The sequence below is a fragment of the Miscanthus floridulus genome, chromosome 19 (genome assembly GCF_019320115.1).
Source record: "Miscanthus floridulus cultivar M001 chromosome 19, ASM1932011v1, whole genome shotgun sequence".
Classification (NCBI taxonomy): domain Eukaryota; kingdom Viridiplantae; phylum Streptophyta; class Magnoliopsida; order Poales; family Poaceae; genus Miscanthus; species Miscanthus floridulus.
The window spans coordinates 101,568,695-101,594,921 of record NC_089598.1 but is presented as its reverse complement, the minus strand read 5'-3'; the positions used below and the strand labels follow the sequence as shown (position 1 = coordinate 101,594,921).

Genomic DNA, 26,227 nt, shown 5'->3' with positions numbered 1-26,227 from the left:
TAATTTCAAAGTCAAATCAGATATATATGTTGGTCAAGTTTATAAAAAATATTGACATACACTCCCTCATATACCATTTTGAGTATATAGTGATACAAAATACGTATACAATGAAATATATCTTATAATAAATCTAATGTATTTAGTGTGAAATAAACATTAATATTTTTAATAAACATTGTTAAATTTAAAATGGTTTTACTCGTTTTTTTCGTTTTTAGTGAGCAACGCCATGAACTTTGTTGGAGCATCTCCGAGAGTTTTCAAAACTCACTCCTAATCTTGTCGTGATTAGATCTGGCCATAATGAAGAACTAGGGAGAATAATTTTCAGATCAGTCTTCCTAAAGAAGAAGAAGGAAGATACAAGAAAGAAGAAGTTTCTCAACTCCGCATGCAGGAACGTTGGCCGTCGTTCGTTAGGCATATGTTATCAGACCTTTTACATAGTGTTTGCTTGTGCGATCATTTATACGAAGCGTCATACAGGTTTTGTTTTGAGAGTTTAAACTATTCACAGCGTGGGTACAGTTTAGACGAAAATATGTTTTTGATATATGTAGTGTATTTCAGAATGCTTTTGTAATGTGTTGGTGTACCTAACTATTATCTAATACCATTCTTCTTTTGTCTAAAAAAAATCTTGATCCTTTGGCAAGATTAAAAAAAACTGCTCTCCAACAATTCCCTATCTCAATTCTCAATCTTTTCGCACTTGAGAAAATCGACCTGATTGGGACGATATATACGCGCGTATTCATGGACCAATCGGAAGGATGCGTGGAAGAATAAAGATCGCCGCGCTCGTGTCGCCGCTGCCGGGGGGCGGCAGGCTGCTCGCCGTTCAGGCCACGCTCCTTCCGGCGCGCCGAGGCCTCGCCATCGGCGTCACCGTGCACCACGCCGCCTGCGACGGCTCGGGCTCCACGCACTTCCTACACACCTGGGCGGCCGCCTGCAGAGGCGGCGGCGCCGAAGCGCCGCTGCCGCCGCCTGTCATCGACCGGACTCTCCTCGCCGACCCACGGTGCCTGTACGACGTCTTTGTCCAGACGGCGCCGAGCAGTGAAGAGTATCAGTTCGTCAAGATGTCCGCCGACCAGCTCTTCGCCACGTTCACGCTGTCCAAGGACGACCTGAAGCGCCGAGCGCGTCAAGGATGCCGTGGCCGACGAGGCTGCGCGGCGCGGCATCGTGTCGCCCCGGTGCTCCTCTCTCGTTGCCACCTTCGGCCTCGTCTGGTCGTGCTACCAGCGAGCCAAGGATGTTAGTTGATCTCCACCAATAGGCCTATGGGCCCTATCTCTGCTCCCTGATCGGGAGAGCCCAACCCTAACTCGGTTGGAGGGCCCCTGTCGCACGGCACACATAAAAGGAATGTGGGGGTGAGGGCTCGGACTACGAGGTTGACCGGAGCCGCCACACCCATCGAAAGAGAAACCCTAATCCGATCCTAAAGCGTGCTGCCAGCGATGGGATGAGCCCGCCACCACCACTACCGTCGCGCCTCTGCAGGGTCACCGCCGGCGCCACTGGACTTCTCTCCACCGCGCTGGACGACTCCTACTACACCGCGGCACCGGCGTCTACGTTGCTGTGCCGCAAAGGAGAAACGCAAAGGAGCTTTCCCGATCCTACGGTCACAGAGGGCGGCATCGGCGTCCACGCTGTCATTGCGGTGAAGCTCCGCAAGGTCGTGGAGCCTAACTACGGATCTACGGGTGAAACACAGAAAGGTACTCACATCGATTCTAACAATGGTACCAGAGCCAGGTTCACTCTGTGTAACCCTAACCCTAGATCGGGTACGGGAAAAGTGGACACGGTTTCAACAAAGAACCCTAGCAGTTCGTCAGCCTAGGGTGTAGATCTAGGGTTTTAGATTGAAAAACAAAGAAAATGCCCGATCCAGATCGGATCGGGACGGAACTCGAACCCTAACCGTACAAGAGAAAGAGGACGGTCATGAGGCTACCTACCTGGAGCCTGGCCGTCCTGTCACTGCCGTCGACCAAATCCATGGCCGACGAGAGAGAGACAGAGCCGCCGGGCTAGGTAGCCTGGCGCGCGCGAACTCCGGTAGATCAGTCCAAATCGGAGAAAGAAAAGGGGAAGAAGGGAAGAGATTCGGATGAACTCCGAAAAGGAAAAGAAATCAAAAGAAAACAGAAAGACTAACCCCCTCATCCCAATCGGAATCAAACCCTAAAAAGAAAAGAAACCCTAACCCTAACCCCATTCCCCACATCAGTTCGGATGAGAGAAGAACCAAATCGAAAAGAAATAGGGGAATAAGAAAGGGAAGGGAGAAGAAACCGAAGAAAGGCCGAACCGGGGCTGCTGCTCGCCGGGCTCGGCAAACGGGGGCACTGTGGCCAGGCCGCTCGACGGCGGCGTGCTCACCCATCGGGGAGCACGCACGCCGACGAGGGGGCCGGCGATGGCACCATGTCTGCCCGCTCCACTGCCTTCGCTGGCTCTTGGTGTCTCGCTGTGGCGGCGCTGTTGTGCTATGGAGAAAGAAAGAAGAGCAGCGAAGAGAGAGAGGCAGAAGACCGAATGGGCTAGGGTTTCGGCCGACGCGGCCGGTCGGGTTGCTTTTGATCGAGCGAGACGGCCGGGCGACCATCGGATGTGATCCGACGGCGGAGCGCTGTTGGGCCAAATCCGGCCCAGGCGGGTGCGCGCGCCAGGCTGAATTCCCGGCCCAAGCCCAGGTTGCGCCCTGGGCGCGGGGGGCGCGCGGGAAGGGCGTGTACGGCCATAGACCGTGGGCTGCCTTGCTGTTTTGGGCCGAAAGAACAGTACAGAAAAGAATGAGTTTTTCCTTTTTTCTATTTCCAGCAAATATTTATTTCTGGAAAATGAATAAATGGTTCAAAAGAAAAATAGAAAATGTAATTTTTCCCTGTGGGTAAAATTCAAGAAAAAGAAATTTTTTCCAGTAAATGTTTATTTCCTGGAAATTGATTAATAGATTAAAGGAAATAGAAAATACATTCTTTCCCTGTGGGTAAAATTCAAGAAAAGGAGAAGTTTTTCCACAGCTAGAGAAATTGTTTATTCTCCAGTTAATTTGTACCAACGTGGTATTTAACTGGAGAAAAAGAAAGTTTTTCCTCTACTAAAGAAATTATTGATTCTCCAGTTATTTTGAACCAATGTGGTATTTAATTGGAGAAAAAGAGTTTTGATATGATTATGATGTTGTTGTTTTCTGACCAACGTTGTTAATAACAATATCGTAATGTTAATGATTTATGCATTAATTCTACTTCTGGCCAACGGTGATGTAGAATTAGTGCATAAGAACAGATGTTAATTTTAATGATTTATGCATTAATTCTACTTCTGCCCAACGGTGATGTAGAATTAGTGTGTAAGAACACTTGTGAAAGTTAAAGATTTATGCATTAATTCTATTTCTGCCCAACGGTGATGTAGAATTAGTGTATAAGAATAATTGTATGTTTTGATTTTGACCAACGTTGGAATCAAGGCATGCAAATGATGTTATTTTTATGTTAAGAAAAATTATGATCTAGTTTTCATCCTGTCTAAGGTAGACTGGGTAGTCACCTCACCGTGTTCCACTGAGATTGTGGCACCGATGAGGGAGACAAAAGAGAATGATGCCACTTGGGCAACTAAAGAAAAGGATTTTGAATTCCAAAAGATATCCTATGGCTTTTGAGCATAGAAAGTGGGTCACTGCCAGCAAGAAATGTTTAGCTGTGATAAAGAACATAATTGAACCCGCAATTGTGGGCTTAATCCTAGAATGTGACACGGTCACTGAGTACCTCGATAAAATAAAGAGTCAGTTCACTGGCTCTTCAAAGACATATGCTACTCAGCTGAAGTGGTGGCATAAGAGAGCTCACGATGCGTTGTCGAAATTATGGCAATGTCGTTTAGGCCATATTTCGAGGGGGAGAATAGAAAGACAAGTTAAGAATGCTATTCTTCCTCCATTAGAGCTCTCAGATTTAGAACAATGCAGAGAATGCATAAAAGAAAAAATATGTAAAGAAGATTAAGAAAGATGACAAAAGAAGCGCAGGAATTTTATAGATTATTCACATAGACATCTGTGATCAGCTTTCCTGTAAACAGTGTGGATGGTTATGATTCGTTCATAACATTCACAGATGATTACTCCCATTATGGCTATATTTATCCAATCAAAGAAAGAAAAGATATATTGGATAAATTTAAGATATTAAAGATTAAGATAGTCAGGTCTGACCGTGGAGGAGTACTACGGTCGGCATACCCTAAAAGAATAGCATAGTAGCCCAGTATTCTATACCGGGTGAACCTCAGCAGAATAAAGTAGCTAAAAGAATCAATCGTACCCTGATGGATATGGTGGGCAGTATGATAAGTTACTCCACCTTACAGTTGAGCCTGTGAATGGAGGCGTTAAAAACCTCATTCATATTCTCAAAAGAGTATCAAGTAAATCGGTGCCCAGAACACCGTACGAGTTGTGGATAGAAAATGTACCCTCACTAAACCACTTGTGTGTGGGGGGGGGGGAGCTCTGCTGAGGCTACAGTATTTAACCCAAACATTGAGAAGTTAGATCCCAAAACAGTAAGGTGCCATTTCATTGGCAACACAGAAAAGTCAAAAGGTTTTCGTTTTCCACTGTCTAGAGAGACATACAAAGTTTGTGGAAACGAGACACGCTGTTTTCCTAGAGGATGAAAAGATGAGGGGGAGCATGGTAGCTCAAGAAATTGTCCTTGAAGTGGAGCGGGTGTATGCGTCCACTCCAATGATTCATGAGCCATTTTTCTCACTACCTGCTATAGCTGCACCGACAGTGCTAGATACTGTGGTGCCAGCACCTGTTGTTATCCCACCTGTGGCAACAATGAATGATGATGAGGAACCTGTTCTACAGGATCCTATAGAACCTATTGCCACACATGAGGGGGAGCAACAAGAGTCTCAAACAAAAGTTGTGCCAAATGTGGAGGTCCCTAGAAGGTCTCAAAGAGTTAGAAAATCAGCTATTTCTGCTGATTATGAAGTGTATAACACTAAGTAATTTCAAATGGAGGATGATCCCACCTTATTTGAAGAAGCCATGAGAAGTGATCATTCATCAAAGTGGCTTGAGGCCATGGAAGATGAAATGAAATCGATGAATGTCAATAAAGTTTGGGATTTAGAAATAATTCCTAAAGGAGTCAAAACAGTAGGCTATAAATAGGTCTACAGAATAAAAATTGGCTCTCAAAGGAATATAGAGAAATATAAAGTGCGAGAAGGGATTGATTATAATGAGACCTATTCTCCAGTCTCATGTAAAGTTTCCTTCAGAATCATAATGGCATTAGTGGCACATTACGATTGAAAATTACATCAGATGGATGTAAAGACGGCATTTCTCAACGGAAACTTGGAGGAAAATGTTTACATGGCACAACCGAAAGATTTTGTCATGGAAGAAAAAGAACGAATGGGATGCCGCCTAAAGAAATCCTTTTATAGATTAAAGCAAGCTTCAAGACGACAGTACTTGAAGTTTGATCAGTCAATAAAGAATTTTGGGTTTTAAAGAGAATGTAGAGGACAATTGTGTCTATGCAAAGTTTAAGAATGGGAAGTTTATCTTCTTTGTCCTATATGTAGATGATATCTTACTTGCTAGTAGTGATGTCAGTCTACTACTGGAGATAAAGAAATTTGATATGAAAGATCTTGGTGAAGACTTATTCGTTCTAGGGATCGAGATTCACCAAGATAGAAGAAAAAAAGGGTATAAGGACTGTCACAAAAGGCATACATGGAAAAGATCTTAAAGAAATTCAGTATGCACAAATGTAGTCCTTCACCTGCTCCTATTGTCAAGGGCGACAGATATGGGGATTTTAAATGCCCCAGGAACCAATGTGAGCTCAATCGATAAAGTGAAAGTGGTTCCATATGCTTCAGCTGTCGGAAGCTTGCAACATGCTCAAGTATGTACGCGCCCTGACTTGGCATTTGTTACCGGGTTTTACTTAGCAGATTCCAGAGCAATTCTGGAATAGAACACTGAAATTAGTAAAGAAAGTCTTGCATTATTTGCAAGGAATGAAAGGCCTCATGATGACGTATAGAAGATCTGATTGACTTCACATGGTGGGATATTCAGATTCTGATTATGCGAGAGTGAATGCATATCCAGACGTGGATTTTCTATCATCTCGCAAAGGGGAGCTATTTCATGGAAAAGCTCAAAGCAAATTATCACTACATCGTCCACAATGTATGACGGTTTGTAGCGTGTTATGAGGCAACGGGCAGGTGAACTAACTAACAAAGTTCATACCCGGTTTGAAGGTGGTTGACGACATCTATAGACCACTTAAAGTAATACTGCGATTATAATCTGGCAGTACAGTATGCTCACAACATAAGTCAAGTGGTGCTGCCAAACACATTGACATAGAGTATTATGTTGTGAAAGATTAAGTCCGGGATCAAGTCATAAGTCTTGAGCATATAAGAACAGAAATGATGCTCGCGGATCCGCTTACAAAAGGCTTACCATCCAACATATTCAGAGGACATGGTGTTCAGAGAACATGTAGCTAGCTTGGATTTAAGGGAAAGCCTAAAATATTCCTGGACAAAAGAAGGCCCAAAGATAAGTATCTATTTCAGAACAGAGTAGTGAGTTGTAGCTGTTAAGTCTATCGGCAATGGACCGTGACGATGAGACATGCTCTATGACCTAATCTGTAATGGAATGAACAAAAGCAAATGATATGAAAGTGAAAGATGGAATGAGATCAAGGGGGAGAATGTTAGTTGATCTCCACCTAGGCCCAACGGCCTATTGGGCCCTATCTCTGCTCCCTGATCGGGGGAGCCTAACCCTAACTCGGTTGGAGGGCCCCTATCGCACGGCACACATAAAAGGAATGTGGGGGTGAGGGCTCGGACTACGAGGTTGACCAGAGCCGCCACACCCACCGAAAGAGAAACCCCAATCCGATCCTAAAGCGTGCTGCCAGCGACGGGATGAGCCCGCCACCACCACTACCGTCGCGCCTCTGCAGGGTCACCGCCGGCGCCACTGGACTTCTCTCCACCGCGCTGGATGACTCCTACTACACCGCGGCACCGGCGTCTACGTTGCTGTGCCGCAAAGGAGAAACGCAAAGGAGCTTTCCTGATCCTACGGTCACAGAGGGCGGCATCGGCGTCCACGCTGTCGTTGCGGTGAAGCTCCGCAAGGTCGTGGAGCCTAACTACGGATCTACGGGTGAAACACAGAAAGGTACTCACATCGATCCTAACAAAGGAGAGCAGCGGCGGCGGCGGCGCAGGAGAGGGCCCGATGGCCTACATGGCCTTCCCCGTCGACCACCGCTGCCAGACAAGTACCTGGGCAACTGCGTCGGCCCAGCGTTCCCGCTGGCACCAAAGGACGAGCTGGCCGCGGGCGGCGCAGGCGGGCTCTTGAGCGCGTGCGCCGCCGTCGCCTCCTCCATCGACGAAGCTGTGCGCGACATCGGGACGTCAAGCATGGATGCGTGGATGGACCGCCTCAGGGAGCTAGTCCCGATGGGTTTACTGACCGTGGCCGGATCGCCGAGGTTCCACGTCTACGACCTGGACTTTGGATTCGGCCGGCCGGCGAAGGTGGATGTCGTGTCCGTGGCCAGGACGGGCGCAGTGGCGGTGGCGGAGAGCCGGGATGGCGACGGCGGGATAGAGGTGGGTGTCTCTCTGGAGCCGGCTGCCATGGAGAGGTACACGAAGTGCTTCGTGGATGCTATCGCGTGGCTCCACCAGAGGACATGAGAGCGACGACTGGTCTTTTACGGAATCATGGTGTGATGGAAATTTAATTTGTAATTTGTAATAAAAATTGCCACTGCAAAATAATTAGTGTTACAAAGTAATTAATACATTGATATTTAATGTGCCAGTGTTGTATAAGTGTGTTGGTTTTTAGTGGCCATCCATGAGCACGTGCAAGGACCGACTCCATGCGCACATGCACGACAATTCGCACGCCGTGCATGCATCTCGTGCATTTTATATGGAGAGAATTATGTATTTGGCACTAAAATAAATCGGTCTTTCATATTTGTCACTAGAAAATTTGAACTTCCTTATCTAGTATCAAGTTGAAATTTTCTTTCGTAAATGGCACTGCCGTCCATTTAGACCATTAACGGTGTCAAGTGGCTAGCAAAATGACTTAAATACCCTTGACTGTAGCAAAAGTCCATGGTGCTAAATAGGGAAAAAATAAATAGATAGATTGTCAAATAAGAAAATCATAAATATCATAAATATACTTTAAACTAAAATGTGGATTTTTTATAATTGAAGACTGCAAATAAATAATTAATAAATTTCAAATTGGTAATAACAGGTACAGATTATGCCCCTCACTTTTCCTTTCATCTCGGCCACAGATAAGGATGCATGGTTCATGACAGCCATACGGCCAAGTAGCAGCACGTCGGTCTTGGAGCTCCGACGTCATGTAGTACAGTCATGTGGGCGAGCAGCAGCAGCACGCCGACCGCGTCCTCCGCACGCTGCCCAGGCCGTGAGCTCAGCTCACCCATGTGCTGCTGCTGCACGCAAGAGTGGCCGTGTTTTGCGCAGCACAGCCGCCGCTCGTCCCACGCCTGGCGTCGCGTCGAGCTCTAGCGCCATCGCGTCATCTCTGGACAGAGAAGCTGCTCGACGACGTCCTCCTCCTCGCCCCGTCGCGTCCCCCGCGTCGCCGCAGCTGCTTCGTCGACTCGTGCTGCAGCTGCGACAGCTGCAGCAAGGGGTACGAGAGCTACTGCCCGCAGCTCGTGCCAACCTCCAACGGCGTGGGCTTGGACGATGGCGGCGCCACAACCCAGGGGTTTCTCCAACGTCCTCGTCGTCCGTGAGCACTATGTGGTGCGGGTCCCGTCCAGCCTACCGCCCGCTGCTGTGCGCGGGCGTCACCGAGTTCAGCCCGCTGGTGCAGTACCTCAACGCCCCCGGCAAGCACCTGGGCGTTCGTGGGGCTCGGAGGCCTCGGCCACCTGGCTGTCAGGTTCGGCAAGGCGTTCGGGATGACGGAGAAGCCCCCGTTTTCTTATTCCTGGCATGTACGGACTACGGACATCAGGGCATGGAAAACGGTCATTGCTTTGCTTTGCTCGCGATGATGTTCGGGATGACATCAGGGCCGTCAGCTTTGCTTTGTTTTGTATAGCCATAGGCGTTCGGGATGGCCGTCAGGTATAGCCACGAGCGAGTACAGAGGGGTATTTTGGTATTTCTGAAACAAATATGACATTTCAACGCAGTCAACTGATGGATGAATGCACTAAATAGATAGTAGTGCCATTTACAGAAAATTTTTTTAATTCGATGCCAAATAAAAAAGTTCAAATTTTTTAGTGCTAAATAAAGAAGACTGATTTATTCCAGTGCCAAATACATAATTGCCCCTTTTATATGTCCCCGGCCGCACCATCATTGTCACAGGGTTGCCGAGACATCGCCTTCTAGGTTCCGGTCCTGAGCATAATTAAAACTTGAGATCTGTTGATATAATAAGCACCCGAAAACCTACTCATTCCAGTTGTGTTGCAAGGACCGATCCTGAGTCAATTCGTAGACTCGTGCTCGTATATAGACTACAACTAAGTTTGGACATGGATATTATATTATTAGATACAACTTATTCATCAGAACAGTACTAGCGCCCGGACGTCCGTACGGACACCCGCGGTTGCTGCAAGCCCGCGCCAGGCGAGACTGCCTGCCGCCGCGTAGCGCTCCGCTTCCCACACGCATGCACGGCGCTCCGGCAACTGCAGTAGGTGGCTGTAGCAAGTAAGTCACATTACAACATGTGCAACACCTGATCCACTTTTGAAGCATCCGGATGAAATATTTGCAACATATGTCTCAACACAGATGAAACACTTAAAACATGCGTCTGAAATATTTACAAAAACACCTGAAAACACTTGAAAAAACATTGCAAAAACATATGCAGCATCAAGATAAAAACACTTGCAACATATGCGTGAAACATATGCAACATCCAAATAAAACACTTGCAACATACGTCTGAAAAAAATAGATGAAACATTTGAAACGGACTCTTGCAACATATGTGTATAGTCATTGCAACATATGCAACATCCCGATCTACTTTTGCAACATTCATATGAAACACTTGTAATATACCTCTGAAACATTTAAAACAATTGAAACATATGTTTGCAACATAGAGGGAAGAGCCCGGGACCGGTCGATTTTGGCCGTCAGGGTGGGACCAGCGGCGAGCGGTGACACGCGAGCACCACCAGCAATGGCCGCGACCATGGGTGCCCTTGGCTCAGCCGGGGACGACTTGAGGCCCATGGCGGTGAGGCGTCCCGACGACGCTAGGTTGGGGAAGAGGCAGGCAGGCGCTGCGCGAACTGAGGGAGGAGGCGGTGTGATCGGCTTGGGTGGAGGAAGGAGGTAGCGGTGGCGGTACGGGGCTCCGTTGCTGCCAGCGGACACGAGAGAGGCCAGGAGATGGGGAGCGCGAGACGGAGCGAGGATTTTTTTCTGGAGAGAGGCAGGCAAGGCGGAGTGGGAACTGGGAAGCCGCGTCAGAACGGTTGCGAGTGGACGGACGCCCGCGTCGAAGTTTTTCCGTATGTAATGCTTAAGCATCTCAGGCCATATAAGGCCCCTTTTTCTGTATTTATCACTATAAACCCTCGTTTGGTTAATGGTCATCCATTTTTAACAAACACACAACTATGTTGCTGAAGAAAATTTGTAATGCCTTGAACAGTCCTATAATTCTACCATTGTGTTGTTTGGTGTTTATTATCCAACATCACCACTAATACTACATTTTCTTGAGATGGCTGGACATCTAGACATTCATGAGAAATACAGAATCCTTAAAAATGTTGTTGCCTCCATCGAAAGATAAGTTTCTGGTAGATTACTAGTATGACATTCTGATGCTTTATTCACGTGCAGACACTGTAAGACCTCGTTCGGTTCCCTGAGAACGATTCCTAGCCGGAATAGTTCCTAGGGAGGTCCTGTTCAGTTAGCAGGGACTGCTCTCTGAAACTATTCCTGAAATGATTCTTGAAGGCAAATCCAGACTAATCGAATATATCGAATGGTTCACTAATTTGTAAAACTATAAAGAGCTGGAGGCGCATTCTGGGCCTATTCCCAGCTAACCGAACGCAGCGAAGCCTAATGAGCGCCACGCATCACGAATCCGCGCACGCGCTGCTACTTGTTGGTGCGCGCGCGTCCATACCACTACGAGCTCACGCCCGCCAAGTAAGCGTCGGGTCGGTACGGGCACAACGGTCATCAGGCCGTGCGGTGTGCCTGGGCCAGACCAAAACGACGGCCTATGGGCACGGTAGGCTTCGGGCCTTATGGTCATCACCTGGCCCATTTCGGCCACGACGACAGGACGCCGCAAACGAGGCCTCTTTCCTCCGAGGCCATCACTCGCCAAGAGGCGTTCTCACTCTCACCTCCAATCCACTTCCACTATCTGCGCCTGGCGTGGTGCGGTGGTGGTTCAGCACTTGGGAATCGATTGCTGCATGGTACATTGGTGAGACTTTTCCCCGTACGCCATTATAAAAGATCATAATTCTGCGTGTTTATGGAAAAATTCAGCGATTTTCAGCGTCACTACTTCAACTTTTTTTATCCTCCATGCCACTTCCGTCAGTTTGGACTCTAACACCGTCAAACTGCAGGTATGAAAAGACGAAAATACTATTAAGTCTAAATATGTTATTAATTTTTTTGAGCATCTTAACGACTTAAATAAAAAAACTCAAAACTAGAAAGTTGTAGATCTCGTCGAGATCTATAATTTTTATATAAATTTTATTTTCATTAAATTCCACAAAAAAATGATGATTTTTTTAAGATATATTAATCATATTTTTTTACGGAATTAAATGAAAATATATTTTATATAAAAATTATAGATCTCGATGAGATTTACAACTTTTTAGTTTTGAGTTTTTTTTATTTGAAGTCGTTAAGATGCTCAAAAAATTAATAACATATTTAGACTTAAGGGTATTTTCGTCTTTTCACACCTGCAGTTTGACGGCGTTAGAGTTCAAACTGACGGAAGTGGCATGAAAGACACGAAAAAGTTAAAGTAGTGGCGATGAAAACCGCTAAATTTTTCCAGACACACAGGATTACGATCTTTTATAATGGCACGCACCGAAAAATCTCTACATTGGTACCTCGCGAACTCGTCGTAATTGATCCGCCCGTGGTTCGGTCAGGCTGAACGTTGAAGTCCGTCGAGAACAATGGGGCGCACGGTGCCCTCAGATGAGGAAGGTACGCGGGGGGTTTTCGCCGACTTCTGCCGTTTTAGGTGGTTTGTGTGCGTTTACTGATACAAGTTGGTGGCTTTGTTGAAACCCTAGACGATGAGATCGAGGTCGATGAGGAGGAGGATCCACGGCCCTCCGGCGGTGCGGACGATGGCGACGACGAGGGAGGTCACATTTTACTCTCGCAATTTCTTCCTGGTATTTCGCACGGGTGTGGGGGTGTGGGGTGGTGGGGTGTGGGCGGTGTACCTAGTGTGCGCTCCCCATTTAGGGGTAGTTTTCCTTCCTTTTTTTTAGAATCATTCAGTCTTTTTGTTATTTTGTTTTGCTATTGAATGGGGATTGCATTGTTTTCATTTTTACTCGTTTCGTTCTATATTAGTTTCTATTATGATTTCGCCTGGGGCTAATGAAGTAAAAACTGCATAAATCTGTTGATGTGCAGAGGATGGTCTGGACGAATATGAGAATGATAGCTTCATAGCAGATTCTGATGATGAGGAAGAAAATGTGGGAGGAGAGGAAGAGCAGAAGAGTGATGATAAGAGTCGTAAAAAGAAAAGGTATTTGCAATTTGTTCCTGGTAGAAATAGATTTAATATAATCTATTGTGTACATTGTCCTGAAATATATGAGATCACCCAGGGAAGCAGAAGAGACTTCATCCTTGACGAGGACGACTACAGTTACCTCCAGAATAATAATGTCACCGGCATTAGTGGGCCATAGCCTGTATGTTTTTTTAGTCAAAGTTGGCTTCCCTGTCCCTTTTTTCTTGGTGTGTTTATGAAGAATGCTCCTTTTATCTTGTTATAGGGAAACCAGTTTAAGCGCTTGAAGAATGCTGGAGTTGATGAGTTGATAGCACGAAGAAAGCAAGGGCTTGAGAGGGAGGCTTCTAACTCATGTGAGTTGAGAGCGAAGAGGCTTGAAGACAAGTTTGAGCCATTTTTTCTTGAAGAGAAGTCTATGACAACAAAAGATGAGGAAATAAAAGAAAATGATTTGCCTGAGAGGATACAGGTATGTACCAGCTAACTTGATTTTACACTAAATCTTGATTTAGTTTAAGACATACATATGATTCATTTTTTTTTGTGACAGTTGTCTGAAGAGTTGACTGGCGATCCTCCCACGGATAACACGATGATAGAGGAAGAAAGTTTATGGATACACAACCAACTAACTGGCGATGGGTTTCTGTTCCTTTTCGGTAATGAGCATGTGAACGCGGATATTGACGTGAAGGACATTGCTAACGTTCTGACCATGTTGCATGTCAACAAATTTGAAGTATGCAAATTTGTGCAAATCTGCTTCACAATTTATTATGCTTGCTCGTCTGACTTAGTTTTTGTTACATGTCAGATTCCATTCATTGCAATGTACAGAAAGGAGAAATGTTCAAGCCTGCTAAAAGACCTATATTCTTATCAGCGTTATGAAGATTTTGACATAAGGTGGCATAAGGTAAGTATGCTTCACGACAAATTGGTTCCTCTCCCTGAACTTAGCAACTATTTGCATTACTGACTCAATGTGTTTTATGTAGCTGCTCTGGGCAGTTTAGACCTTAGACAGAAAGTGGCTACTTCTTCAGAAGCGCAAGTTCGCTTTAGAGTTGTATTATGAGAAACGATTTGACGATGAGAAATGGAGGATAGAAGATGTCACAATGCAAAAACTTAACAGGCAACTTTATAATTCTATCATTGAAGCATTAAAGGATGCTAAATCTGACACAGAAGTGGAGGAAATCCTTGTACAGTATCAATCAGAAGGCAGGGTTATGGGAGGTTGCCAATCAATTTGGGCACAGTTCTGAGCAATTAGGTCACCATCTAACATTAACAAATATACCTGTATGTGATCTAAGCTGATACTTCGCTTTATTTTTCTTCTTTAGAACAATACTGCCTGTGCAACCTACCCATTGTTGCATATATTTTCATGCCGCAGAAAATTGTTTTATACAGAATTTTTTTCTAAGTTTGATAACTTCATGTGTATATCATTGTTTAGCATTTTAGCGAGCTTGATAGCGGGAAAGATTCTCCTAAAGAGGTTGCTGCAAATTTCACATGTGCCATGTTTGAAACACCACAAGATGTTCTTCGTGGCGCAAGACACATGGTATTCAATAGACCTCAAAATCTTGACAATTTTTTGTAGCGCACAAAATTTAGTTATCAGGCAGCAATTGAGATAACAAAAATATTCTAGCTGACAAAAATATTCTATGTCCCCTTGTTTCTTCTTTGTTATCAGGCAGCAATTGAGATAAGTTGTGAACCAATTGTAAGAAAGCATATTCGAAGCATCTTCATGAATAAAGCAGTTGTGTCAACATGTCCCACACCTGAGGGCAATACGATCATAGATCCGTATCATCAATTATGCGGTGTTAAGTGGTTGAGAGAAAAACCACTTGATAATAGATGCACAGTGGCGTCTTATTCAGAAAGCAGAAGACGAAAAGCTCCTCAAGGTTACCGTAAAATTGCCAGAAGATGCTAAGAAAGAAGTAATGTCCGACGCATGTGAGAATTATCTAAGTGACTGTGTCAGCAAGTCTACACAATTGTGGGATGAACAACGGAAGATGATACTGGATGATGCCTTCTTCAGTTTCCTTCTTTCATCAATGGAAAAGGAGGCTTGATCACTGTTGACAGCAAACGCCAAACATTGGCTCCATATGGAATATGCAAAACAGTTGTGGAACAAGGTAGCTGTTGCTCCTTGGAAGAAGAATGGGGATGCTGACATTGATTTGGATGACAAATCGAAGTTGAGAGTTATGGCCTGCTGCTTGGCTCCTGGGAAGCCAGCAATCACCTGTGTAATGTTAGACTCATTCGGAGAATTGGTTGATGTTTTACATGTGGGTTCTATGAGTAACAGGTCTCAAGGTGTAACCGTGGAGCAGAAGAAGAAGAATGGTCAGCAACGACAACGAGTTTTAAAGTTTATGACTGATCATCTACCAAATGTTGTGTGTGTAGGAGCATCAAGCTACAATTGCAAAAAACTCAAGGATGATATTTATGAGGTATTATTACTCTGTCTTGTTTGTAGGTATACAAATACATTTCTAGTCACATTAGAACAAGTACTGTTTCTTCCAGAATTGTTCGGCCGCACCTGCACACAAGTTTTTGAGTTGGCCCCAGACTGATAAGTTTCATGTTATCATGCTGTTGTACAATCTGGCCATTATATAAACAGTGTGTTATTATCAGCATTTGCAGAGGATTTTCTTTTTTTTTGAAGAATCAGTAGGGGTATCCCCCTACTGGCTAAAATATGTTAATAATAGAAGAAAAACCTGGTCTTGTAGTTGTTATCCCTGAGTTCTCTGTGTTGTTGCAGAGCACCTTATAGGATCAGCTATTGTCTTTGCTGCACACAGTTTTTATTATTATGGTTTTGTTACTCTCCTGATTTCACCTTGTAGGATGTCACAATCTTGTTCCTTAGATGCATCAAGGCAACCCATTAGGTTTTATGAAGCATATCAGGTTCAACTGCTGGGTGAACGTATTTCCAGTGCTTGTGTGTATATAATAGCTAGTTGGTTAAATTTTCAGTTATTCTGTCTGTTTGGACTGTCCTGCAACAGTACTAGGTGGAAGTTCATTTTTAAGCTTTATAATGCTCTCATTGCTAACATTAAATTGGCATTTATCCTTGTGACAGGTTATTTACAAGGGAATCGTAGAAGATAATCCCAGAGATGTTATCCCTCACATGAAAAATCTTAGCATCGTCTATGGTGATGAGTCTGTGCCTCGCTTGTATGAGAACTCTCGAATATCTTCGGATCAACTTCCTGGCCACTCAGGTATAGTAGTTATAGTAGCAACATGGTGATCTACTGTTACTTCTGTTCAGTAACTTACAAACAGCTGTTCTCTCTGCATATCAATCACTATACAGGCATTGTGAAGAGGGCTGTGGCACTTGGACGTTACCTTCAGAATCCGTTGGCAATGATTGAAACACTATGTGGACCTGGAAAAGAGATACTTTCTTGTAAACTGCATGCACTGGAACAGTTTCTTACTCCTGATGAGAAGTATGAAGTTGTTGAGCAAGTAATGGTTGATGCAACAAATCAGATAGGTTTCGATGTTAATCTTGCTATTTGCCATGAGTGGCATTTTTCAATGTTGCAATTTATTGCTGGTCTGAGTCCGCGCAAAGCTTCAGCTTTGAAGAAAGATCTGGTAAGAAAGGGATCTATTTTTAGCCGCAAGGATCTTGTAGAACCTCTAGGCAGGAAAGTATTCATGAATACTTCTGGGTTTTTACGTGTAAGATGGAGTGGTGCAGCTGCAGCCAGTGCTCAAATCCATATGCTCAAGGATACAAGGATCCATCCTGAATCATATGTATTAGCAAAAAAACTGGCTAAGGATATCTATGCTGAGGATGCACCACATGAAATGAATGAAATGGACGATGACATGCAAGAGTTGGTGATTGAGCACATTAGAGAAAGGCCGCATTTTCTTCGAAATCTTGATATTGATGAATATAAAGAGCATTTCAGAAGAATACCGTAAAAAGGAAACACTGTGTGATATACAGACGGAGCTGCTGTGCGGTTTTTCTGATTGGAGAACCCCCTATATCGAGCCAAGCCCAGAAGAGGAGTTCTGGATGCTTTCTGGTGAAACAGAGGATACCATATCTGAGGGAAGGATTGTTCAAGTAACTGTTCGCAATATACAAGAGAACAAAATAATTTGCATGTTTGATTCTGGTTTGAAAGCCATAGTTATGGCAGACGACTACTCTGATGAGGGTTTTGATCCAGAATCATCGCAATTACGTGAAGGTGATGTATTAACTGGCAAAATTTGTAATTTGAATAAAAATAGGTTCATGGTTCACCTAACCTGCAAGGCTAGTGAAATGAGGAAAATACCATTGTCCAGACGTCATCAGGATCCTTATTATCATGAACAAGCTATGACCTCACAGACTGCACAAGATAAGGCTCGAAAGCAAAAGGATCTTGCAAAGAAGCATTTCCAGCCCCGGATGATTGTTCATCCCCACTTCAAGAACCTGACAGCAGAAGCAGCCATGCAGGTTTCCTTCCTTGTTAAACTCAATCCACTCTGCTTCTCTTCTGTTATGCTACGCCAGTTTTATCTAAACTCTTCTCTTGAAACAGTTTTTATCAGATAAAGAGCCTGGTGAAAAGGTGATCCGAGCAAGTTCTAGGGGACCATCATGTTTTACTCTAACCCTAAAAATTGCTGATGGTATTTATGCACACAAGGAAATATCTGAAGGTGGAAAGGATCACAAAGATAACATGCTTGGCCTGGGAAAAACATTAACAATTAACAATGAAACTTTTGGAGACCTCTATGAGGTTGGTGCACCTGATATATACACTCCCCTGTCTTCTCATTTATTTTGTCCGCTTCAGTTCTCTGCATTCATTTCTTGCGATAACATTTTGCTGTATAACTGGGCCTTCCTCTTACGACCCTAATTTTCATATAATATACAGGTTATTGACAGATTTGTGGACCCATTGGTAGGACACCTCAAAAGCATGCTCTCTTGCCTTAAATTTTGGATGGGGTTGCAAAATGAGGTTGATGAGATGTTAAGGGCAGAGAAGGCAGAGAATCCCATGAAAATAACATATAGTTTTGGCATGTCTCATGAACATCCTGGAACCTTTATATTGTCATATATTAGGGGTACAAATCCACATCACGAGTATGTCGGATTATACCCAAAGGGCTTCAGATTCAGGAAGAGAGACTTTGACAACATTGACCGCCTTGTGTCCTCTTTCCAGAAGAATATTGACAAACCACCACCTGATGCTGGACCATCAATACAAAATGTTGCTGCAATGGTGCCTATGAAAAACTCAGCTTGTGGTTCTGGTGGTGGTGCTGGTGATGCAAATGATGGTAATTATAAGGATAGATCTTTATCTGGAACTGGAAGATCAGGTCAGTTATTAATGAGCTTATGATGTTGAACAAGTTTATATGCATTTTTAGATATGGTAATCTTTGAGATGCTTTGCATTTTTAGATATGGTAATAATACTTTCACCCAGTAGAGCATTATTATTGTTCTCATGATTGGCTAGTGTCCATTGAATATAGTGTTGGCATACTTGTAGTGAATAGTGATCCCCATGGCACTTTGTGCTTTGTGAGTTAAAAAGCCATATCTTAAATAGAAGTGATATTCATCTTGTTTATTTCTTGTATGAGTCTGAAATATTTCTTTCTTGTGTTTCTCTTTCGGTTTTCTGTTAGTAGTTTGCTTTCCAGACTGTCAACATGTTGCTGTGTTTTTGTACTAATATCTAGTCAATCTGAGTTTGATATAGCTGGTAACCAGATTTACCACTGTTTTCTCGGCATTTTGTTTTTTGTGATTTTGATTAGTTACATTTGCTGAGACTTTAGAAGATCCTTTGAAATATGTGAGCATTATTTGTATGCCCTTGTTTTCTCTGAAATAGGAGGGAGGTTTAACTCAAGGAACAACTCTGGTGGTGATGGACAAGGACGTGGGCATGGTCGAGGCAACTATGGTCATGACGATAATGGATGTGGTGGCAACAGTGGAGGATTGACCAGTAACATTGGCAGCAGCCGAGGCAGACTGGGTGCAGGCGGCAATAGTGGCTCCTCCTTGGGCGGTGTTGGTACTGGCGGAGGATCTGGAGGCAGGAATGCTGCTGGATAGGGTGAAGCTGGTGGTGGAGGCGGCTGGGGATCAGCTCCAAGTCCTGCTGATGTTGCTGGTGTAGTGGTGTGGGGTGGCGTTAGTGTAGGAGGCTGGGGGGCCAGGTGGTGGGTGGCTCTAACGACTCAGGAATTCAGGTCGCGGTGGCGTTTGTGTACATATTGATACTGTTGGTATGGGAGAAAACTGCCACTTATCTGTAACTTGCTAGCCTTATAGTTGTACCTGCTGATGTTGCATCTTTGGACGACGGCCTTATATAATGTACGTATGTACATTATGGCTATATCTTGTTACAGCGTCCTGCGAATTTGATCCTCTGGTCCCGTTGTGAAACACTGAAACTTTTCGGTTTTTTTAGGGCTTATTTAATCTCCGTCCGTAGTGCTCGAGCGGTCCTGGTTGCCTGCATCTTGCATGCATTCTGGCATCTGTAGCATCGTGTGAACCGTGGCCTGATCACACGAGCAAGTGAGTAGCCTAGAGCCCTAGATGCCAAGTTCCACACTTAACGCGCGATAATGAAATGGTTGGACCAGACTGTTTCCAGTGCTAGGTCCTAACCTCCCAGAGGTGTCCACTCTTGAGAGGCCTTTGCATTCGTAGCAACGTACTTAGTTTGCTCGTTTTTTACTCAAAAAGAAAAATAAAATACTTGGTTTGCTCGTGGTACTGTTACTGTATTTGTTGAGTGGGGAATGTCTTGCAATTTTTCTGTGATTCTTAGGCAAGCAGTGTGGCATCAAAAATGTAACTTTTTTGCAAGAGTATTTAGTGATGGAGTAGATACACCATGTACAACATACATGGTAGGCACGTCAGACGTCCTGTGTACATGTCACTGTAAAGAGCTAAATCCTTTCTTTCAGAACTATAAACCCGTAGGGGTCCAACGACTTGCAAAAAGGTAAAAAAAAAAATGTAAAATCCCTAGACGGAGAGTCCTGAAACTATGATGTTTCAGTGCTGATTGACACTCTTAGTTTGACAGGGCAAGAGCAGCCTGCGATGGTCATTGCAAGTTTCACACACACTGCACACGGTGACACGGTGTGTGTTATAAGCAAGCTAAAATGTTCCACAAATAGAACAGCATGCCAGCTTTACATATTGCAGCCTTCTTGCAGTCTTCGTGTTGCAGACACTGAATTTTGGTGCTGAATTTGGCTGAATTTTGACAGTGAATTTTGGTGCTAAATTTTGACAATGTCTCGTCGCACTAAAATTCATGCTATTCAGGACGGAGCAACAGCCAAAGCAAAAGTTTGCAACGCATATCAGCAGAGATCCCATCAGGCCAATCGGTCAACCTCTAATAGCATCCTGCGACATTGTACCGCTTGAGAGTTGAGATGTAAAAGTTGACAACTCCATGTACCTTATGCTCTTTGTTCGCCTGGCTACTGGCGTAAGATTATACTATATTGCTTAGGACTTGAGGGTAGAGACAACGTTGGTAGTGACAGGCCACGTAGCTAGAGAAGCTAAAAGAAGAGTGCCAACTCCAATTTCTCTCTCTCTCTTTCTCTAGGAGAGACTCCCCGATGTCCAGAACTCCAGATCTGTCAAGTGTCAATAGGTCTAAGCATTTGGCTTGGCCACAATGGGTGTTTCGATTGGACTTTTCACCTTGTAATTTGTCAAAGCAAGCATATTACTTCTCCAAGCTACTCTGCAGAGGTACCTGCGCAAGATTTCGATGAGACTGAGGAAGGCCAGGAGCGACGGTAAGGGGTTACCGTCATCCAAGGCCGCCGTTGATGACACGGCCCGCGAGAGGGCCGAGTCCGTGACCCGCGCCATCTCGTACTGCAAGGACACGCTCCGGCGCGGCACGTCGCGGTCGCGGTCGCCGTCCCCGCCGCCGCCTCCCTCGCCTAGCCTTGACGAGTGGCTCCACGACAGACAGGAGGAGATCATCGAGGCCGCCGCCGTGCACTGCGACGAGTGCAGGGACTCGCGGCCCTCGCCGACGCGTCCTCGCCGGGCCGCCGGATGGCCCCTCGGGATGCAGACGATGGCGAAGCGATTCAAGGAGTCGCCGTGCCTGGCCTGGCCAAGCCGGGACAGTTCACTCGCCGCGTGCGCCGTCTCGCACAGCGAGGAGTCACCACAACCGCATCACGGCCACGGTAGGTGTCTCTGCTACTGCTAGCCACACAGCATCCCATTCAATGCAACCCTGATGCACTGGCAACGTCTATCGTCTAATGCGTTGGCTCTCCATGCATTCGTGCAGGTTGCCGTGGCGAATCGTCGATGAGCAGTTTGGACGAGATGGAGTTTCTGAAGACATTCGATGGGGACGAGGAGATGATCAATCACCATTTCATCACTGGGGAGATCTGAAGAAGCGGCTTTCAAGTGTTCAGCAAGCAGAGTCCGCCGGATATGAAAAGGAAGCGATTAGATATGATAAGAAAATTCGTGACACCTTAGTATAACCAACACTGAACGTATTCCAGCTTCCAGGAGCTAAAGAATTAATCAGCTTAGTCTCTGATTGGCAAAGCTCTAGCTCTAGGTAATCTGTGGATTTTTTTTTAGAGCTTGTCACTTGTAACTCTAGGAAATCATGGATCTAAAGCTACATGCATGTTAAGTGCAGTCATATGACTTATTTTGTTTATATTTTATATTATAAAAATATATAAACCACTTTAATTTAATCTACAAACAACAGATCCAACATAGATTTCAGAGCCAGAGTTGTGTCAAATAGGCCTTATTAAGTTGTTTTTCCATCAATTTAGCAAAGCCTAAGGATGCTAGAGCTGGTCTAGCTCCAAAATTTCTTGGAGCTAGAGCTATGGGACACCCAAGATATTCATTAAGCAATTTGAATAAATTTGATTAAACACTTACTTTATTAACACATCAAATCATGCACGGATTTTTGGGTGGAGGAATGCCAAATTAACTCGGCCTCAATATAGCAAGCATTTGATGTCACTATACTGTAGGTTATTAATTAATACCTTTTTATTAACAAAAATCTTGAAGACAATTTCTCTAGTTATTGGAGTATATTTAAATCCATTTGTTGCAATGTTTTTATTGAAGCACTGCATAATCCATATGTCATGTGTCCAGCTCAAGCTTCTTGCTCCTTACGCATTTCATTCCTAGAATTCGAATTGAAAGTGCCACACAACTAACAACTAAATCCCTACCTCACCCAATGCAACCTCATATCCTAATAAGGGCATAGAGCTAACTTTATAGAATGCCATATCATCCACGGAGCTCTATGTCTTCCCCTAAGTGGATCCTACAACACAACAGCAATAAGAACTTGTTTGGTATGGTTTTCCCCCAAGTGCTCCTCAAGAGGAGTTGGAGCACTTGTGGAGGCGCCACAAATTGCAACTCCTCTTCCAGACCCAAAAATAATTCTGGCTTCTCTACTGTTCAACAAAAAACGGCTCCTCCTCCTAAAGTGTTTTATATGGCTCCTCCAGAGTTGTCAAAGTCGGAGCTCCTTTCAGTCGTACTAAACAGGGCCCAAAAGAAAACAAATTGCACTGCATCATCTTCGACCGGTTCCTCACTCTATTCTCTATGTGTGTTGATGGTGACAACATAGAGAGTGGGCCCGTTTAATTTTTTTTCATTCAGATAGACTTGGAATCTCAACTTGATTCGATGCTAGGAATCTTTTCTTAGCTTCTTTGTGGTGCAACATTTAGATCCGAGCCTTATTGGAGTTTCCTAAGGTACACCTCTTTGTAGATTTAGGTTTTGATGGTCCTTGTTCATCTAGGTTTTGGTTTCTTGCATTATCAACGAGGAGGTGACGATGATGGTGCATTGAAATAAGGTTTATGTGACCTCTCTCTACCTTAATGGCATTCGATCTGAATGGCCAATGAGAGTTTGATTTGTCATATCTGTTAGGTCCTCTTCATATCTTGGCAGATAATTTAACCACGCCGATATGGAAGATAGTTACATAAGAAGGCAACTGTTGCCATGGATTTGGAAGGACTCGAAGTAGCCTTCCAGTTCCAGATCACCGGATGCTTGTTTTTTAGGTAGGCAAGGAGGCATCTCGGAGGGGACGCCGCCGTGATCGATCCCTGCATGTATATATATAAGAGATGCCGCGCCACGCTAAAACCCAAATGACCGTCGTGCCTAGCATTGGCCGGCCGCCATGGGCATGCAGCTGCTGATTTTTTAAAAATAATATTTTTAATGAATAATTACAAATCTAGAAGCTGTTATACAAAAATTATAGATATAGCATCATGTCGGTCACTGAGAAACCGACAGGGACATTGTCGGCCTCTAGAAGGCCGACAGGTCCCATGTCGACACCTCAGCAGACGATAGGGGTGACGTGGCAGCCGACGCTGGCCTGTCGGTGCTGATAGCAAACTTGTCAGTAGCTGGAAGGCCGACAGGCCCTATCAGCTTTGGGGAGGCCGACAGGCTTGTCGGCTCTCTAGCGACCGACAGGCCTGTCACCCAATTACACTATTTCATGTTTTATGACCCAATATGAGCTCTTTTCCGAACAAAACCATCACCCGATAGAAAACTAACTTCATCACTGTAGCACTAAAAACATTTGCTCTCCTTTTTCGGACATATAAACATACGCACCATAACCTAAGGAACCTTACAAATTTTTTAAGGCAAACACGTTCTAATATTAACCCAGCACGGTACATGGACCAAACCTGCAATACTAAATGGCATGTGTGGAACTATAGGTAGCTAAAGTAAGTAGTCCCACCACTAATTCTAACATGCCTTAGGGAAAGTAAACAAAGCACGACTTGCAATAGCATGTGTGGAACTCTGTACTTATAATGTTCAGAGGTCCACCACTAGTCCTAACATGTCTTAGGGAATTTAACTTGCTGGGTCTATTACATTGTTCTATTGGGTGCAGCGTGGTTTTTTCCCTTTTCTGTCACGCCCTGAAGATGGTTCCGCTGCATCCTTCTTGTTCTTGAGAGCTGCTTCCCTGATTTTAAGCTCTTGCTCCTTACGCTTGATGGCTGCTTCACACATACTTAACTGCTCCCTCCTCCTAGCAAGGTCATCCTCCTTCCCCTTCAGATGGATTTGGTCGACCCTAACGCACCGCTCTTGCTCCTCCCTAATTTTGTGGACCATCTCGCGCTCCTGAGTCATCTTCACGTAGTATTGCCCTTTGGTTTCCACCTCCCGTGGGAGATTTCCTGGCCATGCTAGAAACTTATGATCCACCCATTAAACCCACTTGCAAGGCTACAAAGCTAGACGACGGTGACATAAAAACTCACTGAAAAGCATACAAAGCTAGACGTCGCAAGAGTTTTGAGGTGGCAAATGTGGATTCAGTATGGTTCTTGTTGTGTTGATGTAAATGCGGGTGACTCCGCCGTCGTGCTCCAAGAGCCGAGGGGAGTGGGGCGTTTCGTCAATGTGCCCTAGGAGCTGCCAGGGGCGAGCCCCTCTGGTCAGGAGCAGGGGGCGGGCTCGAAACGGCCTCGTTCCGGTGAGGCGGAGCAAAGGTCGAGGGGTTCATCCCCCAAATGCATCTGCCGCCCGACAGCGCTGAGGTGAGTTATCAATTCCTCAGTTTTTTCCTGTTTTAGTTGGATTTCATCGTGACTTAGGTTTTTCGACCCTTGCAGCGTCGGCAGACAGCGGAATCCTTTGGCGCTGGCGCCAAAGAAGAGCATCGCCCTCCAATTGAGGCGACAGTCGTCGGCTGGTGTCGCGCCCGTTTCGGGTGGGAGCGGCACCAGTGTGACCGCGTCGCCGGCCGGTCAGGCACCGCCCACGGTGGTACCTGTGCCCTTGGCGGGATGGGCGGATGTAGGCGTTCACGGGGCGCCTTCGGAGGTCGCGGAGCAGCCGATGACGGCCACGATACCGCTGCCGACGGCGGGACGGACAGGGCTGCCGACCGCGCTCGTGGCACCGACCATGGCAGGCGCGGCGCAGCCGGTCGTGACCCCACCGACGCAAGTGGAGGTGGCGGCGGCCGTGACAGATGGTTCACAGCCGGGCGCAACCGCAGCGTCGCCTGAGGCATCGACGCGACCCGTGCCATCGGCGGCCCAAGCGACGGCGCCTGGCGTGGTGCTGGGAGAGAGGTTCGCGTCAGCACCGCTGACCCCTTCCGTCGCCGGACGTCACGGCGAGAGGGGTCGGCGGCGCTTGGGGCCAACGGGGAGTCGTCCCTGACCCTAACATCGGTGGGCAGCGGCTTGCCCGCGCGGGGCGAACCCCTGCTCCAGTGGACGGATCCGCAGGATCCGGCGTCGACGCTCTTTACCCTTGACGACGTCGTAGAGAGCATGCAGCGGGAGAGCCTTGACGTAGGGATCGTGTCCGTGCTCGAGGCCCTAGACCACGCCACGGGCGCATTGAAGTGGCGTGATGAAGTGGCGTGCCACGTCAGCGAAAATGGTAAATTTGTAGGTAGATTACTGTTTTCTAGGATATTTTTTGTAGTTGGCACCACAAGTTGGCAATCGGAGAGGCGGACACCATTAGAGTGGTAAATAATTAGAAATCCCCTTTAACTATAATCGAAGTCTAGATTTTCTTCTCAAGTTCTAAAGTCTGACCAATCGTCTTCCTCAAATCTCAAATCCATTTGTATTATATCTCTTTGCCCCAGCTAGTCTAGCACGTTCTCTCATAAATAACTCTCTCATAGCTCATATAACTCTCCACTAAAGTGTTCTTTGTTTATTATTTCTGAGTTTCATCTAGCTAGTTATTTGCAATTTGCCATTGAGGACGCCCTAAGCGTCAACCAGCTGATGACCTTAATTGGATCTGTGTGAACGGAGACCTTAGATCTGCATTTGTTGGTATTGACATATCTTGGTTTCTTGATCTGTAGTTTGTGAACTGAATTTGATGGTGCCTGTGTTGATCTATGATTTACCTAGACAAGCCCGCGGTGACTCCAAGAAGGAGACACCGTCCACGTCGCTCCAATTGATTTTGGCCGTTCGATCTATCATCGTGTGCCTGTGATCGTTCGGAGCGGATTCGGCCGGAAGCGGCTTCTTCTTCTCCTCCGTCGCTTCCGTCCGCTTTCCCTCTGCTTCTCTCGGTGTCGTGCAGCTTCTGCTCCGGAGCTAGGCCACACAATATATACAGGGCTTCGGATTCTGATCCTT

The 26,227-nt window shown here is 45.5% G+C and overlaps 1 protein-coding gene and 2 pseudogenes across 1 annotated transcript; all 3 read left to right on the top strand.

Moving 5' to 3' along the window:
• Positions 1 to 776: 776 nt before the first annotated feature.
• On the top strand, positions 777 to 7,809 carry LOC136526496 (phenolic glucoside malonyltransferase 1-like; annotated as a pseudogene).
• Positions 7,810 to 12,326: 4,517 nt separating this feature from the next.
• On the top strand, positions 12,327 to 19,333 carry LOC136526495 (transcription elongation factor SPT6 homolog; annotated as a pseudogene).
• A 929-nt stretch (positions 19,334 to 20,262) lies between these two features.
• LOC136525349 (uncharacterized) lies at positions 20,263 to 21,688 on the top strand. Its single transcript, XM_066518352.1, has 2 exons — positions 20,263 to 21,223; positions 21,331 to 21,688. The coding sequence occupies exons 1-2, from the start codon at positions 20,791 to 20,793 to the stop codon at positions 21,438 to 21,440; spliced, it is 543 nt and encodes a 180-aa protein (XP_066374449.1). The 5' UTR covers positions 20,263 to 20,790; the 3' UTR covers positions 21,441 to 21,688.
• The last annotated feature ends 4,539 nt before the right edge of the window (positions 21,689 to 26,227 follow it).